This window comes from Nanorana parkeri, unplaced genomic scaffold (assembly GCF_000935625.1).
Source record: "Nanorana parkeri isolate BGI_ZX_2015 unplaced genomic scaffold, ASM93562v1 scaffold1739, whole genome shotgun sequence".
Lineage (NCBI taxonomy): Eukaryota > Metazoa > Chordata > Amphibia > Anura > Dicroglossidae > Nanorana > Nanorana parkeri.
In genome coordinates, this window is record NW_017308007.1 from 275,628 (window position 1) to 293,454 (window position 17,827).

The 17,827-nt window shown below is 40.9% G+C and overlaps 1 protein-coding gene across 1 annotated transcript in view; it reads right to left on the minus strand.

Annotated features, from left to right (window-relative positions):
* The window catches only part of TBCE (tubulin folding cofactor E), a 203,695-nt gene extending 186,728 nt beyond the window's left edge, over positions 1 to 16,967 (minus strand). The window contains exon 1 of the mRNA XM_018571352.1: positions 16,848 to 16,967. Within this exon, the coding sequence (XP_018426854.1) occupies positions 16,848 to 16,950 (103 nt within the window). The 5' untranslated portion in view covers positions 16,951 to 16,967. The remainder of the gene's footprint in view (positions 1 to 16,847) is intronic.
* Positions 16,968 to 17,827: the final 860 nt, after the last annotated feature.

Sequence of the window (17,827 nt, forward strand, 5' to 3'; positions counted from 1 at the left end):
TGTTGGGCTGACGGCGCTGGTAGCAAGTTTTTGTGGGCACAGACGCTTTACATGGTAAATAGAAGCCACGGTAAAGTCGCTGCTTCTTACTGAAACAATGGGCTGAATGTTGGGTCTGCCCGCAACATTGCTGCCGCGGCCGTGAGGCGGACAGGTGCACATTAACCCATTTACAAGCAGCAGTCACACTATTAACAATGAATTGTATTCTTTACAAGCAATCTACTAAATGCTTTCAATATCTTTTTTTCTTTGTTTTGTTTGTTTTTTCTTTTTTTTTTCTTTCCGTTCATTCAATAAAATTTATTAGAAAATTTTTTTTTAATAAACACATCACTTTCTCGTCTATAACTGTGTCTATAACATCAATCTGTGCGTTTTTATGGATTGCTATCGATACCCCCCTTGCTTTTTTATCTGGGTTTGTACTGTGATACCACTTCGTGTAGTTTTTATCTCTGATATCAGGATTATCCCCCTTCTTAAAATGCATTTCCTGTAGGCATAGAATATCCATTCTTTTTTTATAAATATGGTACAATATCTGTGAACGTTTACCTGGTGCATTAAATCCCCTTACATTAAAAGTAACCAATGCTAGCCTAGTCATTTCTTAATTGTATATCTTTCATGTTTCATGGTACATTTTATGCATGACCTGTTCAAAACATTCCCACCATCACATATATACTTCATCGACACACATTCTTATCTTCCTCCCCCCTTTTACATCCCATCGCTCCATTTATTCTCACTACATGTATACATTTTCTCTCATCTTGTATGTAGGACATTTTCCTTAACATCCTACATAGACCATACAAGTAAGCCCTAGTAATATGGGCCATGTTGGGGTTGTAGTGGCCGAATAGCAAAACGCCAGTTGCTCGTCCCGCCACAGGCCCAAACCTTTTTATCTTATTTCTTACTTAGACCTTGTTCTTTTAATTTATTCATGACCAATATATTTAATTTTTGTTTATGTCACCCCTCCTCCCACCTGTTCCCTTCCCTCTCCTCCATTTCCACACTAACAAAAGTCGTGTGGGCTGGGGAGTCCGGTGGGCGAACTGCGGAAAACGGGGGTCCAACATCTCTTATATAAATTATGACTCTCCCATGTTTTCTTTTCTATCATTCCCTTCAGTTCTCCCCTTTTTTTCCCTTCCCTTTTTCACGGCTTATATGTTCCCCGGGTCTTTACGGTTGTCCATCCCTTTGTTTGTTGGCGTTCAATTTTATTTAATTCAATTGGCCACTCTGTCAGTTGTATTAGGGGTAACTCTAGGATGTCCAAAAAGTCTGGCAAATCCTCTAGCATCTTGACTTTTGCTGTTTTTCAATTTCTGTGTGCTATCAGCTGGAGTGGGAACCCCCATCTGTACTTTATCTCTTTTTCCTGTAGGATCACTAAGAAAGGCTTCAGGGCTCTTCTAAGCATCAATGTTTGTCTTGAGAGGGAAAATAGTTACTGTGTACCCATCATATGTTATTGATTTCTTAGCTCTGGCTGCCATTAAAATGGCTTCTTTCTCAGTATAATAGTGTAGTCGACATATAATATCTCTAGTTCTTGTGGAGTCTCCTTTAAGAAATCTGGGTACTCTGTACACTCCATCGATAATTAATTCAGATTCTGGGCTTTTATGCATTAGGTCATTCAATATAGCCTTTGTTGTTTGAAAAAGAGCATGTGTCTCGACTGTGTCAGGTATACCTCGTATTTGTATATTATTACGTTTACTCCTGTTTTCCATATCGTCTATTTTATTCATCATGTCCTGCATCATCGCTGAATGATTATTTATAGCTTGTTGTTGTGAATCCAATCTGGAGGTATATATGTCCAGGTTTTCCTCGAACCCATTTACTCGATCTCCTAGATTAGAGATGTCAGTTTTTAGATCTTTCAATTCCTCTTTATATGTTGCTTCCAATCTGGCAATATAGCCCTCCATATCATCTTTATTTGGGAGAGATCGTAAACATTCTCCAATATCCTGCTGTTGCACCCCCTCTTGCTCCAGTAAACAAACAGTCTTAGGATTGTCCATACTCTGTCTCAAACCCCTCTGTGCCTCCATTCTCCCCCCCCCTAGGGGACACCTTAGTTGATTCATTAGATGTTTTAGTACGGGCTTGGGAATGGGCATGTATGGCATAATCTTGCTTCATATTGTCCTGTCCATTGTCCCGTTCCCGGCCATCTTTACGGGTATGTGAAACAAATTCCATCCTACCCACCCTTCTACTGACGATCTCGACTGGGTACCTGCAACCTGGGTACCTGTTCCAATTTTTGTTGAGGAGCTCCTTCTTATTGAAGCTGCTGGTGGTAGCGGCGGCGGCTGCTGTGTCTTTTTCTTGCCCCCCATCCGCTGGGTTGGAACTGCTGGAAGCTGCTGAGAGCCGGTAGAATCTGATGAGTTCTGAGGCTGATGGAAGCCGGAGGCTGTCCAAGACTGATGCCAGATATCCGATGCCGGGTAGCTGCCCAATTGCTGGGTACTAATAGCGGGAGAAAGGAGACGAAAGCAGGCGAGGGAGAGTCAGGGGGAGCCGGTTAGGTTGTTGCTATTCCTTAGCAGGCAAGGTTCGTGGACGGGCGACACTCAGGACCTCGGCGCCCTACGTACCACCCGGAAGTGATCCACCTTTGATCGTAGTACAATGGTACCCGGGAATGTTTAGTCCTGTTTGGGTCCCGGAATCTGGAGGCTCTGAGAGATTTTGGGTGGGACAGAGCCTCCAGCCCCAAATACGGGTATTTGGACCTGAAACGTTTAACCCACCTGCTGGTAGTGTTTGAAGAGGAACAGGAAACCAGGATTTTGTACATACTGTGTTTGGCCCACACAAGCCACGTGTCTGCTTTGAGTTAGTAGTGATTTGGTCAGCTTTACAATGGCTGATCACTTGCGCAGGCTACCACCCTATGTGGTAGCAATAAAATAGAAAATATATAGAAAAGCAAAATAACATAAAAAACACCACCATTTTTTTTAAAGCTCTCCACACCCATGTACACACACACACATACAGAAATAAACACGTACATCAAGTGTAACCTACATCCAAAAACAAGGAGAGCAGTAATTCTAGTGTGACTGTTCATGGTTAACGCTAAAATGATGACCTTTTAAGACTTTTAAAGCGTTGCTTATGGGCAATTTTGAGTACTGAAGTTTGTTGCTATTTAATGGGCGTTAAGGCTTGACATTTTTGTCATCTATTTACTTGACACAACCTTATCTTTTTTATTTTACAAACAAATTGGGTAATATATTGTGTTTGTGTGCACTAATATTAATTTGAAAGTATTTTCTACTAAAACAATTTGGTTTAATAAACAGTTGCACAAATATCGTGTGACAAAATAAAATTGCAACTGCCACCATTTTATTCTTCAAGGTGTCTCATTTCAGACTAATCTGCAGGCCCAAAATGTGCCTTTTAGTATGCAGGCTCTGGCAGTGAAAGGGTTAAATTAGTTTTATGACATTTTTGAGAAGAAACTACTGGAATAAAGATGATGTTTGGAACAAGAGGCATCACTTAAGGCAAGTCCTTACAGCTGCATTGGGGGGAGAGGGGGGAATAGACTTTAATGTGACTTTAATTAAAGTAGTTTCCCATGCACCATCCAATATACTGTTTTTGTTTATTATGTGCAAACTATAATTATCCACACATTGATTAAACAAAAAGATACTGCACACTCAACTAAGGTTTGCCAGTTCTTGAACGCTCTACAAGAAAATGTTATGGGTCAAATTGTAGAAGTCCCAAGAGAAAAAATGCTCTGCTAGACCTGGGATTTGTAATAATAAAATGTTAATTTAAACATGCACGTTAGTGTCAACTTAGGCAAAAGTGACAACAGCGTAATTACGTTGGACATAATTGACAAAGTTACAGGAAAGAGACAAGGGTACCACTAAAACTGTAAATTTTAAAAAAGCCAGCTTCAACAACTGGTGCTCCTTGCTATAAGTTACTAAATGGGACCACTAGAACAGTAAAAAGGTAAGGACTAACCAAGTAGGAAGCATAAAGGATTCATTTTTAAATGACGTGTTGAATTAATTTTTTTCCTTCAATTTACACACACGAAAAAGAAGGATATGTTAAAAAGGAATGGTAATGCTAATACCATTGTAAGGGAAATACTCTTAAGGTTGTCAGTAAACGGGGTCCAAAACAGACTAGAAAAGCTAAACATCCACAAGTCCTCAGCTCAGTGACTAAAAAATCAGGAATACCGGTTTGGTTTTCATTCTTTAATGAATACAAAAAATAGAGAAATGGGGCTTTAAAAGTGTCATTTATCAAACGTAAGGAGACCCAGTTCAAAATTACACAAAGTCGCTTAATGTACAAAAATATATATATTCTTTATTAAAATACATAATTAACAAAGATGACAGATTAGCAATATCATTAAATGGTACAAAACCTCCCTGGATCACATATAGATGCATACTGTGTATATGACAATAACTTAACATATATCTCCTTAAATATCTCTTGATATAATTGCATAAATAATATATTCATAAATAAATGTTCAGTAGATCTATGATGTGTCCAGTTTGACGCGTTTCACTCAAGGCTTCATCAGGAAAATATGGAGGTGCCTATAATAATCATATGGATCTAGTAATCAATACATCAATATTTGTACATTTCCAAAATATTAGTATAAATTTAAAATTAAGGTTCCACATTACATAAAAATATTAATCATAAATACATACCATTAATGGAATCTGTTGTGGAAATTTTATTATATGGAACGATGTGGACATTTTATTCTAGGATGTGTGTGTTTTAGGTATTGTCATCTGTCTCCCTGTGTCGGATGTAACCGAGGAACGCTCTAGCAGAGGGTACTTGGGTTGAATAAGGACCAGCGGTAAAACCGTCAGTATGAAAACCTTCTCATGGGCTTGGAGACATGTTCACAGTGTGTGGAGGCGTTTGCCGGTTTGTGAGTACTAAGTGCACTGCTCTGGGCTCCTTGCCTTCAAACTTCTGTACACATTAGCGAAGCAAAGTCCTATAACGAGATGCATATTATACCTCTATCGTGGACTGCGCTATCCCTTTTGGATACATATCTGCTTTTATAAGAAGACATAATCTGCCTTGTCAGTAAACTGGTAAGCTAATTATAATCACACCGTTATTTAAAAACTCCTGACATTTGGCACAATGGTAGGGAACTGTGCTGTGTTTAATCTTTGGAAACATAAAGGTCATAGGTTGCATGCTCTGGCAGCCATCTTGGTTTTAGCAAACTTATTTTGGACAGTTTCCAAACATCTGTTTTTTCATCATTTCTAAAGCTATAGATATACAAATTGCTATTTGAGGATATGTTTAGCTCATTACAAGTCAGGTGACCAAATGTTTTGGCAGCCATATTGGATTGTGCAATATTCTGCAAACAACTTAATCTCTGAAACCATTTATCAGAATAATTCAAAACTTTGCACACATGTCCAGGTCCACCTCTTTTACCACGGTTGTAAAAACAGGTCAGATCCTAAAATCAATATGGCCGCCACAACCTAATCACTTTTAACATTGCAGCAAAATGCATAATGTGCATTTCTAATCACAATTGAAGTATGTTAAACATGTTATACATATGATAACTCAAAATCATAACTGCCAAATACAATATGGGTTCCAAATGTCACCAAGATCGGCAGCCATTTTTGAATTTGAAAAAAATTAGAATTCATGCAATCATGACCTGCTATTTATCTCTCGAACTACAATATCTTCTCATGTGCTATAACCGGCTCTAATGCTTGGCCACCTTTATTGCTGCTTGCAGCTAGATTTAGGTGGCCAAGCAACAAAGTTGCAAGCACACCGATTGTTATTGTTCGGATTATTAGGTGGCCAAGCAACGAAGTTGCAAGGAAACCTATTGTTATTGTGCTGATTATTATTATTTTAATTGTTTTTTTATTCCGTTGCTTTTCTCAAATGCCTGTAATAAGTGCTCTGCTACTCAAAAACTCATGAAACTTTGTGCAATGGTAGAGCCCTGTGCTCTGCAAAGCTTATTAAGATATAAAGGTCATAGGTCACATGATGTGGCAGCCATCTTAGTTTTTGCAACCATTTTTGTGAACTATTCAAAAGCCTGCTTGTCCAGAACTGCTAAAGCTACAGATGTACAAATTACTGTGTGAGGTTATGCTTTGCTCAGTAGCCACATGTGCTCATTATAGCTCTATTGGTCAAATTGGTTTAGCCGCCATTTTGGATTGTGTAATATTTTGCAAACAACTTAAACTCTGAAACCATATATCAGAATAATTATAAACTTTGCACATATATCCAGGGCGACCTCTTTTACCACGGTTGTAGAAATAGGTCCGATCCCAAATCAAAATGGCCGCTGCAAGCCAATGATTATTAGATAGTGTTAGTGTTATTATTGTTATGGCCTATGTTTCCAAAGCCTGTAATAAGCGCACTGTTACTCATAAACTCATGAAACTTGGCCCAATGGTAGAGATCTGTGCTATGACCAATATTTTGCAATATTACACCGCATTCACACTTGCGATATTGCAAACCGCACGATTGTCATTTGCGCAATATTGTGCGTTTTGCAGCGCGATATCGTCCAAATTTTCGTATTGGGCTGAATACAATCGCGCAACATCCGTGCTAAAAAAGGGTCCTGCACAAGCGACGCGCCACAGCGACGAGCTACAGGAGACATGGAGCTTTAAATGGGAACAGCTCCATTGACATGCATTGGACTTAGTACGCAGAGCGATATCGCGCGGAAATAAGAGCGATTTTGCAGCGATAAACCGGTCAGTGTGAATGGGGCCTTAAGGTCATAGGTCACATTGCCTGGCAGCCATCTTGTTTTAGGTGATTATATTCAGCTCCATATTCAAACATTTGTTTCTCAGGAACTATCACAGCTACAGATGTACAAATTGCTGTGTAAAGTCAGACTATGACCTCACTAAGAATTGATCATTACAAGTCATTTCACCACAAGGTTCGGCAGCCATATTGAATTGTGTAAAATTCTATAAATATTTCAATTATTTTGATGCTCTTTTTTCAAATGCTAATTATAGCCACACATGTAAAAACTCAGGAAATTTGGAACAATGGTAGAGAACTGTGTTGTGTTTAATCTTTGGCAATATAAAAAGGTCATTGGTCACATGCTCTGGCAAGAATCTTGGTTTAACCTCTTGCCGTCCGCCCGTTAAGAAAAAACGGACGGACGGCAGACTCGCATCAGCGGCTTGGGAGGGCGTCAGGAGGAGGAGGGAGATCAGCTCCTTGCTGAACACTGCGCGATTTGCAAATCGCGCGATTTGTCACGCGATATCGCACAAATGCTTGTATTGCAAAGAATGGAATCGAGGCAAAATCCGCTCCAAAGGGTCCTGCTGTAGCGACGCACGACCCGCGACAGCAGGACCCTTTGCCCCATTGCCTTGCATTGGAGAGCGATATCGCGCGGTAAATTGCCGCAATATCGCGGGAATTACCATGCGATAAATCGCTCAATGTGAACGTGGCCTATGGCCAATTTTGGGTAATGTAGTTTTTTGAGGTTTCGCGCGCGTGCGCAATTATAAGGCTTGACATGTTTGGTGTCTCTTTACCCGACGTGACCCTGTCTTTTATATTTTACCAAAAAATTGGGTAATAAATGTTTTAGAATTTATTATAGGGGAAACTGTTTTTTTTTAAATTTTCTGTAATTTTTCCTTAATATATTAAAAAACAAAAACCCCAGTGGTGAATAAATACCACCAAGCTCCATAAAGCTCTATGTGTCCCCACAAAAGGGTATATGCATGATGGAATAAATGTCAAAGTACCGCAGCGCTGAATACTGAAAAATGGCCTGGATGGGAAGGGGGTTTAACACCCCGGATGTCAACTGGTTAAACAAACCTACTTTTGACAATCTTCAAACATCTGTTTTTTCATAACCGCTAAAGCTACACATATACAAATTGCTACATAAGCATATGCTGAGCTCTGCAATCATATATGTTTAATACATGTGTAAAGTCATGTGACATTTTGGATGGTGCAATATTCTGCAAACAACTTAAACTCTGAAACCATTTATCAGAATAACACAAAACTTTGCACATATGTCCAGGGCGACCTCTACTACCACGGTTGTAAAACCAGGCCCGATCCCAAAATCAATATGGCCGCCACAAGCCAATCACTTTTTGACATTGCATAAATGTGCATTTATATCACTAGTGATGTTAAACATGTTATATATATGATAACTCAACATCATAACTGCCAAATACAATATGGAATTCAGGTCACCAAGGTCGACGGCGTTTATGAATATGATTTTTTTTTTTAAATTCATGAAATCATGTCCTGTTTTTTTATGGTTTCATATATCTTTTATTGTTTTTGTTTCAACAAAAATACATTTATACATAAAACATTCATAAATATTAACTTCAAGTTATCTCTTAATTATCAATGATTATTTATGGAAGTTAACTCTTAATTATCAATGATTATTTATAACTCTTTATTTGTCTCTTCTTTTAATTATTACTATAACACCCGTTTCTTCTTTCATTCAAAATCTACTCCTCTATTAAGGAGGAAAGTGAAATCTAGGCAGTAAGTGAATCCAATAAAACCCTTTACTAATTCGTTCCCCATGTGTGACTTAACTTCATAAGTATTTATCATGCTCCGTGTGCTCTCTCCTATGTGTGAATTCCCTATTGTTTCTGTTCCAAAAATATATTCCTATTTCTTAATAGTCACCCCCTAAAAAAACTATTACGAAACCAGTAAAATATATAATGTGATATAGAATGTAATACCCCTCCTGTGCTAAAACCGTGTTACCCTCTTAAACCTATTCTTATATTGTACTCCACACCCAACTGTGTACTCTAAATTAGTTGTGTTCAACTATAAGTGTTATTGTCCCTTTATTTCTCTAATACTATACCCATCTAAAATTCTATTTAGATGATAATCGATAATTCGATCTATCCCATTTTACACTTCTAAAAAAAAAAAAAAACGCCTTCAAAACTTCCCTTCCTCCTTTATTCAAGCCTCATTCTTCACCATTACTTCCATACATACAGGTCGAATGCATTTAAAATCTACTATAAAAAAAAGGTTCAAATAATATTTATTGTTTTAAGTCGCTCTGTGAATTTACTGATCATATGTTGGCCATTATATTTCTAAATACCCCATGGAGGCTTCATCTCTATATCTCTTCCTTTCCTCTCTGTCCTTTTTCAGACTCCTGAATACTTCTGACTTTCTATATAATTCCCATTTCTCCCATATACTCTCGTGTGATTCCTTTTTATCATTATCCTTTGCGATAATTTCCTCCATATATCTTATTTCTTCCATCGTGGTCTCCCATCTCTCTAGTGAGGGTGGAATCAATGATTTCCAGCCCAGAGATATATTGACTCTTGCAGCAGCCAATACAAATCTTATAATGTCTGTCTATCTTTTTTATGGGACCAGGAATCAATGATAACAGTGCGAGTGTAGGGTCATTCTCCAGACTTAGGTTACCTATGGAGTGATATATTTCAAATATTGACTCCCAAAAAACCTATATATTTTAGGGCAACTCCACCAGATATGCAGGTACGTTCCCTCCTCAATGCTACATCTCCAACATCTGTCTGACTCTCCCGGGTTTATATGTTTAATTCCTTCTGGGCATCTATACCATCTAGACAGTATTTTGACATTTTTCCTGGTAAAATTAGGATTTAACAGAACTATGTGTCATAATAAATATTCTCCCCCATTCTTCTTCTTCTGAGATCTCCCTCCTCAAGTCCTGTTCCCATCTCTTCATGTATTTTGTGTGGGCTTTAGCTTCTTCTTCTCTCAACAGACCATAGACCTGTGATAGTGCGTGTTCAATTTTTGTTTCCCGCAAGCATAATTTCTCAAATGAGGTGAATGGTCTGTTCAGGGGTTTACAGGACCTGAGGTGTCTAATATAGTCCGTTAATTGAGTTGCCTCCATGCATAATTTTCCGTTATTTTGTTTCTCTGTTTTAAGCTCTGGTTTTAGATTTTCTTTACCTTTCTCAAGAACCTGCCAAGTCTGTGAGTGGGGAAAGTTCTCAATATCCACGAAGGAGGCCACCTGCATGCCTGGTGGAAATTGTGGGTTCCCTGCTATGGGAGTCATGGGACCTGGAGTGGACGATAAATTATATTTGTGCATACTTCTGTCCCAGGTTCTTAATACTGGTTTAGCTAGATATGGCATAGTGATCATATGTGGTCTGGCCTCTGCTGTCAGCCATGGAATATTCTTCAGTGGTACAGTGGCTATATCTGTCTCTAAATTTACTCCCCCCTTGACTTGGTTACTATATAACCAGTCCAATATTCTTATTAGTAGTGCTGCTTTATGATATAAGGCGAAGTCCGGTATTCCCAGGCCTCCTCTTTTTTTTTGGTTTCGTTAGCTCTTTAACACTAATCCGTGGGGGTCTATTGGCTCATATAAATGTTATTACTGCTGAGTTAAGTCTTTGGAGAAATTATGACAAATCACGTCTTGAACTATCTTGCTTTGCATGTAATGAGTATTTTATATATTAGTTTCACCTTTTAAGTTGCATTAGTGAAATAAATGAACTTTTGCACGATATTCTAATTATTCGAGTTTCACCTGTATGTCCAGGGCGACCTCTTCTACCATGGTTGTAGAAACTGGCCCGATCCTAAAATCAAAATGGCCGCTGTAAGCCAATCATGTTTAGATGATGTTATTATTGTTATGGCCTTTTCTTCAAAAGCCTGTAATAAGCGCACTGTTACTCACAAACTGATGCAACTTGGCCCAATGGTAAAGCTCTATGCTATGCCTAAACTTTTGCAACATAAAAGGTCATAGGTCACATTGCCTGGCAGCCATCTTGTTTTAGGTGATTATGTTCAGTTCCATATTTAAACATCCGTTTCTCAGAAACTGATAAAGCTACAGATCTACAAATTGCCGTGTATAGTCATGATATGATCTGCATTCACAACGGAACATTACAAGTTAATTGGTCACATGGTTCGGCAGCCATATTGAATTGTGTCAAATTCGTCAAATACTTCTATTATTTTGATGCTCTTTTTTTTCAAATGCTAAATATTGCCACACCGTTATGTAAAAACTCATGAAGTTTGGAACAATGGTAGAGGACTGTGTTGTGTTTAAACCTTTGAAACATAAAGGTTATAGGTCGCATGCTCTGGCGGCCATCTTGGTTTAAGCAAACTTATTTCTGACAGTTTTCAAACATCTGTTTTTTCATAACCGCTAAGGCATATATGTTTATTACATGTTATGTGACCACATGGTTTGGCAGCCATTTTGGATTGTGCAATATTCTGCAAACAACTTAAACTCTGAAACCATTATCAGAATAACTCAAAACTTTGCACAAATGTCCACGGCTACCTCTTCTACCACGGTTGTAAAACCAGGCCCGATCCCCAAATCAATATGGTCGTCATAAGCCAATCACTTTTTGACCTTGCATCCAATTGCATAAATGTGCATTTATATCACTAGTGAAGTATGTTAAACTTGTTATACATATGATAACTCAACATCATAACTGCCAAATACAATATGGCTTCCAGAGGTCACCAAGGTCGGTGGCCATTTTGAATTTCATTTTTTTTTATAATTCATGAAATCATGTCCTGTTTTTTCTCTAACTACAATGTCTTCTCATGTGCTATGACCGGCTCTACTGCTTGGCCACCTTTATTGCTGCCTGCAGCTATATTATTTTAATTATTATTATTCCGCCACTTTTTCAAATGCCTGTAATGAGTGCACTATCAAAAAGTAGCAGCCCTGTGCTCAGCAGAGTTTATTACAATATAAAGGTCATCGGTCAAATGATGCGGCAGCCATCTTGGTTTTTGCAACAATTTTTGAAAATATTCAGAAACCTGCTTCTCCAGAACCACTGTATAAATTGTGGTGTGAGCTTATGCTTTGCTCTGTTGCCACATGTGTTCAGTACAGCTCTATTGGTCACATGGTTTGGCAGCCATTTTGGATTTTGCAATATTCTGCAAATAACAAACTCTGAAACCTTTTATCAGAATTATTCACAACTTTGCACATATGTCCAGGGTGACCTCTTCTACCACAGTTGTAAAATCAGGCCCGATCCCGAAATCAATATAGCCGCCACAAGCCAATCACTTTTAACATTGCATTAAATTACATAAACATGCCTTTCCACCACTATTGAGGTATGTTAAATTTGTTATGCATATGATAACTTAAAATCCTACAATATGGCTTCCAAATGTCACCAAGGTCGGCGGCCATTTTGAATTTGGAACAATATTACAATTCATGAAAACGTTTGCAGTTGTACATGTTTATTGTGATAATATAACTTTGTTATTGATCTCTCCAAGTACATTATCTTCTCATGTGCTATAACCAGCGCTAATGCTTGGCCACCTTTATTGCTGCTTGCAGCTATATTTTATTATTCCGCCGCTTTTTTCAATTGCTTGTACTAAGTGCACTATTTTTTAAAAACTCATGAAACTTTGCACAATGGTAGAGCCCTGCGCTCTGCAGAGCTTATTGCTATATAAAGGTCATAGGTCACATGTGTCAGCCATCTTGGTTTTTGCGACAAATTTTGTGAACTATTCAGACGCCTGCTTGTCCAGAACCGCTAAAGCTACAGATGTACAACTTGCTTTTTTTAAAACTTTATTGCTGGGAGGGGGAGGGGGTGTGCCAGAGGAGGCACGCAGGACCGGGGCAGCAGCAAAGATACAGGGGGAGGGGGGGTCAGCGGGTGAATACAGTCAAAGTGGTCCCTCCTCCCCGCTGGTGCCAGCTGCAGTGGTCTGTGTCCACGCTGCCTCTGCCGAAACAGGCGGGGAGAGCAGCGGGGATTGAAAGGGACACATACCGCTGCAGGCAGCACCAGCGGGGAGAAGAACAGAGGAGCAAAGCGGCGGCAACTAATGAGAATTGTTGCCAACGATTCTCATTATCGATTATAATTGATTTATTGTTGCAGCCCTATAAATTACATTACCCAGCACCAGAAGGTAGTCTACACCTGCCCCAAGGTAAAATGGCTGGCAGGGCTTCTGCTGCAGCCATAAGGTGGTCTACAGTGCTAGTCAAACCCAGCAGCAGAGGAGTTCAGGGAGGGAAAAAAATCCCGGTATCCACTGACCTCTCACCACCTCCCAGGGTAAGAGGGTGAAAGGAGAGTCTGTAACATACTTACTGATCCCTGCAAGGGTACCATCTCCCAAGACAAGCCACTTCCCACCACAGTGAGGGCACTGTCTGCCAGGGGGGCATTGTGACACATATGTTTTCGCCCAACACATGAACTATAAGGGTGTTCAGCGGTCTGTTTGACCACTGAACGCCCCACAAGGCAATTAGCCTTGTGAAGCCCTAATTGGCTAAAGGCTTGCACCTGACCACAGGTCAGGTGCAAGACTTTGCCCAATCATGGCTCTTACAGAGTACTGAGCCCTGATTGGCCAAAGTCATGTTGACTTTGCCCAATCATAGTTCACTGCTAAGTCCCAGCAGCACACTATATAAGGCTGCTTACACGGCAGTCCTATAGCGACGTTCTCTATCAGAGTTCTGTACTATAGCAGTCAGTCATACAGGTCTAATATAGCAGTCCATTATTGCAGTCCATTATCGCAGTCCATTATCGCAGTCTATTGCAATAAGCATCATTTCGGAAATGCCAATGTGAGGCAGACCCTCCCATGCAGCAATAAGAGGGCAAGCACATGGGTGGGACAGCGTCTAAATGCCAGTTTGGCCAAATTGCTAGATTTACAACTGCTGCCTTTCCATCTGGTGGACTCTGCCCCCTTTCCGTGAGTTTGCAGGATGTGCTGTACCACAGTGGCAGGTTCACAAACACCAATTCTTTTCACGTAAGGCCATTCCAGTTCTGTACCAGCATGTGGAAGGCAATATTTTGGCCTTGTTGGACAAGGCAGTCAGCAGCAAGGTTCACATTACCGCTGACATGTGGTCTAGCAAGCATGGTCAGAGACATTATATTTCCTTCACTGCACACTGGGTAACTCTGCTTGCAGCTGGGAGTGATCCAGGACGGGGCTCCGTGCTGGAGCTTGTTCAGCAACCACGTCTCCAAAAACCTGATGTGAGATCTGTCTGCTCCACCCCCTCCTCTTCGTCCTCCACGATGGCCTCTTCTGCAGAATTATCCGGTGAACCAGCAGTTCACCGTAAGCGTTCAAGGGGCTAAGCAACGGGTCAGACAAAAAGATGCCATGCAGTGCTTGAGCTGGTTTGTCTAGGGGACAGGAGCCACCACGCCAGCTTTAGGCGGGAATGGTTGTATGTGACAATGGCAGCAGCCTTCTCTCCGCCCCACACCTGGGAAAGTTAAGGAATGTACCATGCTTGGCACACGTCCTCAAGTTGGTGGTACAGCATTTCTTACACAGGTAACCAGGGCTGCAAGATCTTCTGAGGCAGACCAGAAAAGTCTGCAGCCATTTCAGGCGCTCATTCCCAGCCAGTGTTCGTCTGGCTAAAATTTTACGTGAATTCAACTGCCTACAAACCGTCTGATTGTGACATGCCCACCAGGTGAAACTTCAGTTTGGCAATGCTGCAGCAGCTGCACAAGCAGCAGAGGGCCATCAACGAGTACCTGTGCGAGCATAGCACAAGGACAGGCTCAGGGGACCTTGGCTTTTTTTCCCACGCCAGTGGCTGCTGATAAACGATGCATGCACTGTATGTCACCATTTGAGGAGGCGACGAGGATGGTGAGCCGTGACAATGCATGCATCAGTGACACTATCCCTGTTGTGTTCCTGCTGCAGCATACTCTGCAGGGATATATGGATAGGGCACTTGAGGCAGAACAGCGGGAGGAAGAGGATGACGTCCTTACCTCTCAAGGCCCTCCCTATGCAGAAACCATTCCTGCGGGTCCACAGATCACACAAGAGGAGGAGGAGGATTATGGCAGCCATGCGGGCATTGAAGCAGAGGATGACATAAGGCAGTCTTCAAGGGAGGGTTTTCTGTCACCAGAAACCTGGGAGGAAGTTGTGCATGATAGTGTCGTCCTCAGTGACCCTGAAGACTCGGAATCTCATGCCGCCTCAAACTTACGGTGCATGGGCTCCCTTATCCCACAAAGCCTGAGAAACGACCCCAGGATTCGTGGTATCAAGGAGAGGGATCATTACCGGTTGGCAACCCTTCTTGATCCACGTTACAAGCGTAAAGTTGCAGAGCTCATCCTGCCCTGAGGGAGCACAGGATTAAAAAACTTGAGGACGCTTTAAAGAGAAACTTGTATAACACCTTTCAAGACATTGGTTGGTTACCAAGTCATGAAAGAGGGGCTTCTGAGGCTTCGGTTGGTCAAAGGAAGAGCGGTGGAGAAGGGGGTCGCCTGACTGATGCCTTTAGACATTTTTCAGTCCTCAGCGCTCAGGGATGTTAACTTCAGGCACCCATCGGCAGCATCTGCATCATATGGTGCAGGATTACCTTGAGAATAGATCACTGGCCAGAACTTACCCAATATGCCATGGAGCTACTGGGCTGCCCTGCATCTACTGTGCTTTCCGAAAGGACGTTCCGTGCTGCTGGAGGTTTTGGGACAGATAAAAAAAAAAGAGTGTGTCTGTCCACAGACTCCGTTGACAGGCTGACATTTATCAAAATGAATCAGTCCTGGTCAGCAGCAGCTATCAATCCCCTGATGCAGATGTAACCGAATACATTTGTGGGGATCGGGGATCTCTGGAAGACTACCTAGGCTGCCTAACTTTGGGGGCAATTATTCCATCTTCAAATAATGTTGTTGGTGTAGTGCACCGCCAACGACCAAGGCCCAATTTTTCCGTACCCGCATGTGACAGGTGCATATCATTTGAATTTTTAGCAGCAGGGTTCAATCCTGCACTCGCCAAGAATACCTCTGAAGCGTTATGGTGTGAAGGCACTTGCCAAAACTAAAGGCCCAATTTTGTGGTGCACCTGTGTGACAGGTGCATATAATTTGAATATTTTACAGCAGGGTCCAACCCTGCACTCGTCAAGAATAACCCTGAAGGGTTACGGTGTGAAGGCACGCCAACACTAAAGGCCTAATTTTAAAGCACCTGTTGTTACTTTCATTCAATGCCTGCAGAAGAGGCACCAGTATTTACCCAAAAAAAACCTTTACCAATGTTTAACACTGTACCGAGTGTCTTTCACAGGCAGTTTAAGGGGACTACCCACATTGACTTGCATTGAGTCTGAGTTCAAAATGTATAGATGTTCCAAAGTTCGAGTTTTGTCAAGTTACGTATTCATGAAAGTGGCAGAGATTCAAGATCTTTACTGTGTCCTTCAAATGAACAGAAAAGGGTATTTATTCAAGGGATACATTGATACTCGTACTCCTTTACAAAACAATGGTTAGCCTCATCTTGAGTATGCATTTCAGTTTTGGTCACCAACCACAAAAGGGATATTCTCCACCCCTCATCAAATCAGAGAATGCCTAATATTCATTGACATCTCGTAAATCTCCCCATGACTAGTTCCCAATCCAAGTCAGATTTCTGGCATGCTAGGAGTCATTGATGGATGCTAAGAGTTTTGCTTTACATTGTGGTCATTACTGTAAAATAAATCAGGCCAAGTTAAGCAAGTAAATTACAAGCCAAAGGAAGAACAATATACCTAATGAAATAAATGTTAAAAGGATTATGAGAATCATCGTACTTATCTAAATGTTTACCTGAAGTGGGAGGAATGCTTCCAACATAACACACTGTTCCATACTCGCCATCACAAATTATTCGTCTACCGATGGGTTCACTGGGAATGACCTCATCCTTCATTTTATCAAAATTTGCACACACCTAAAATGTATGCGTTATACAACACACACACAAAACAAAAACAAAAAAAATAAGTCAATGTCCAATAAGGCATTATTTATACATGTTTTCAAACCCTTTTAGCCATCTGCTCCCCGGAAAGCCTGCAGTCACAGCATTTATTAGCTAGGGCATATCCACATAATTGCAATAATAGCTTTTAAGTAGATGTAAGGCCACGCCTTAAAAATAAACTTTTTACCTCAGACTCAGAAAGCTGCCTTGGTCAGTTTATAAAAATAGATGGATGCCCCCTTCCCCAGTATATTTAGTCTAAGGCGATATAGCAGAAAGGAATACTTCTCGGCTCCTGCTCAAGCCCTGGAATGTGGGCAGGTTCTCAACATCCCCATGTTCAATGTAAGACAGGTGAGGTGAGGTGCACAACCAGAAAAGAAGAGTACCTTTATGTCAACAGCAGTAAATGCTGGAACTGGAAGCAAGGAAGCTTTCAGGAATTAGGAATAAATGAAGTGGGTTATGGAGGATTTTAGCAGGCAGTACACAAGTATACAGTTGTGTGAAAAAGAAAGTATGCCCTCTTTGAATTCTATGGTTTTACGTATCAGGATATAATAAAAATCATATGGTCAAATGAATGGGCAGCAACAACTGCTTCTCTAGGATCATTGCTGATGTCTTTTCTCCTTGGCATGCCTCAGACTGTTAAGGTGATTCCGCGATCGTACGATAATCGGCAGGTGTATGGGCAGTGTGCGACTGCATCTACTGTACGGTCGCACGACTTTCGTCTTCCTAGCACGCTGGAAAACCCGCCAAAAATCGTACGATTTTCGGCGGGTTGGTAGCGTGCTCGGAAAACGAAAACCGCAAGCGC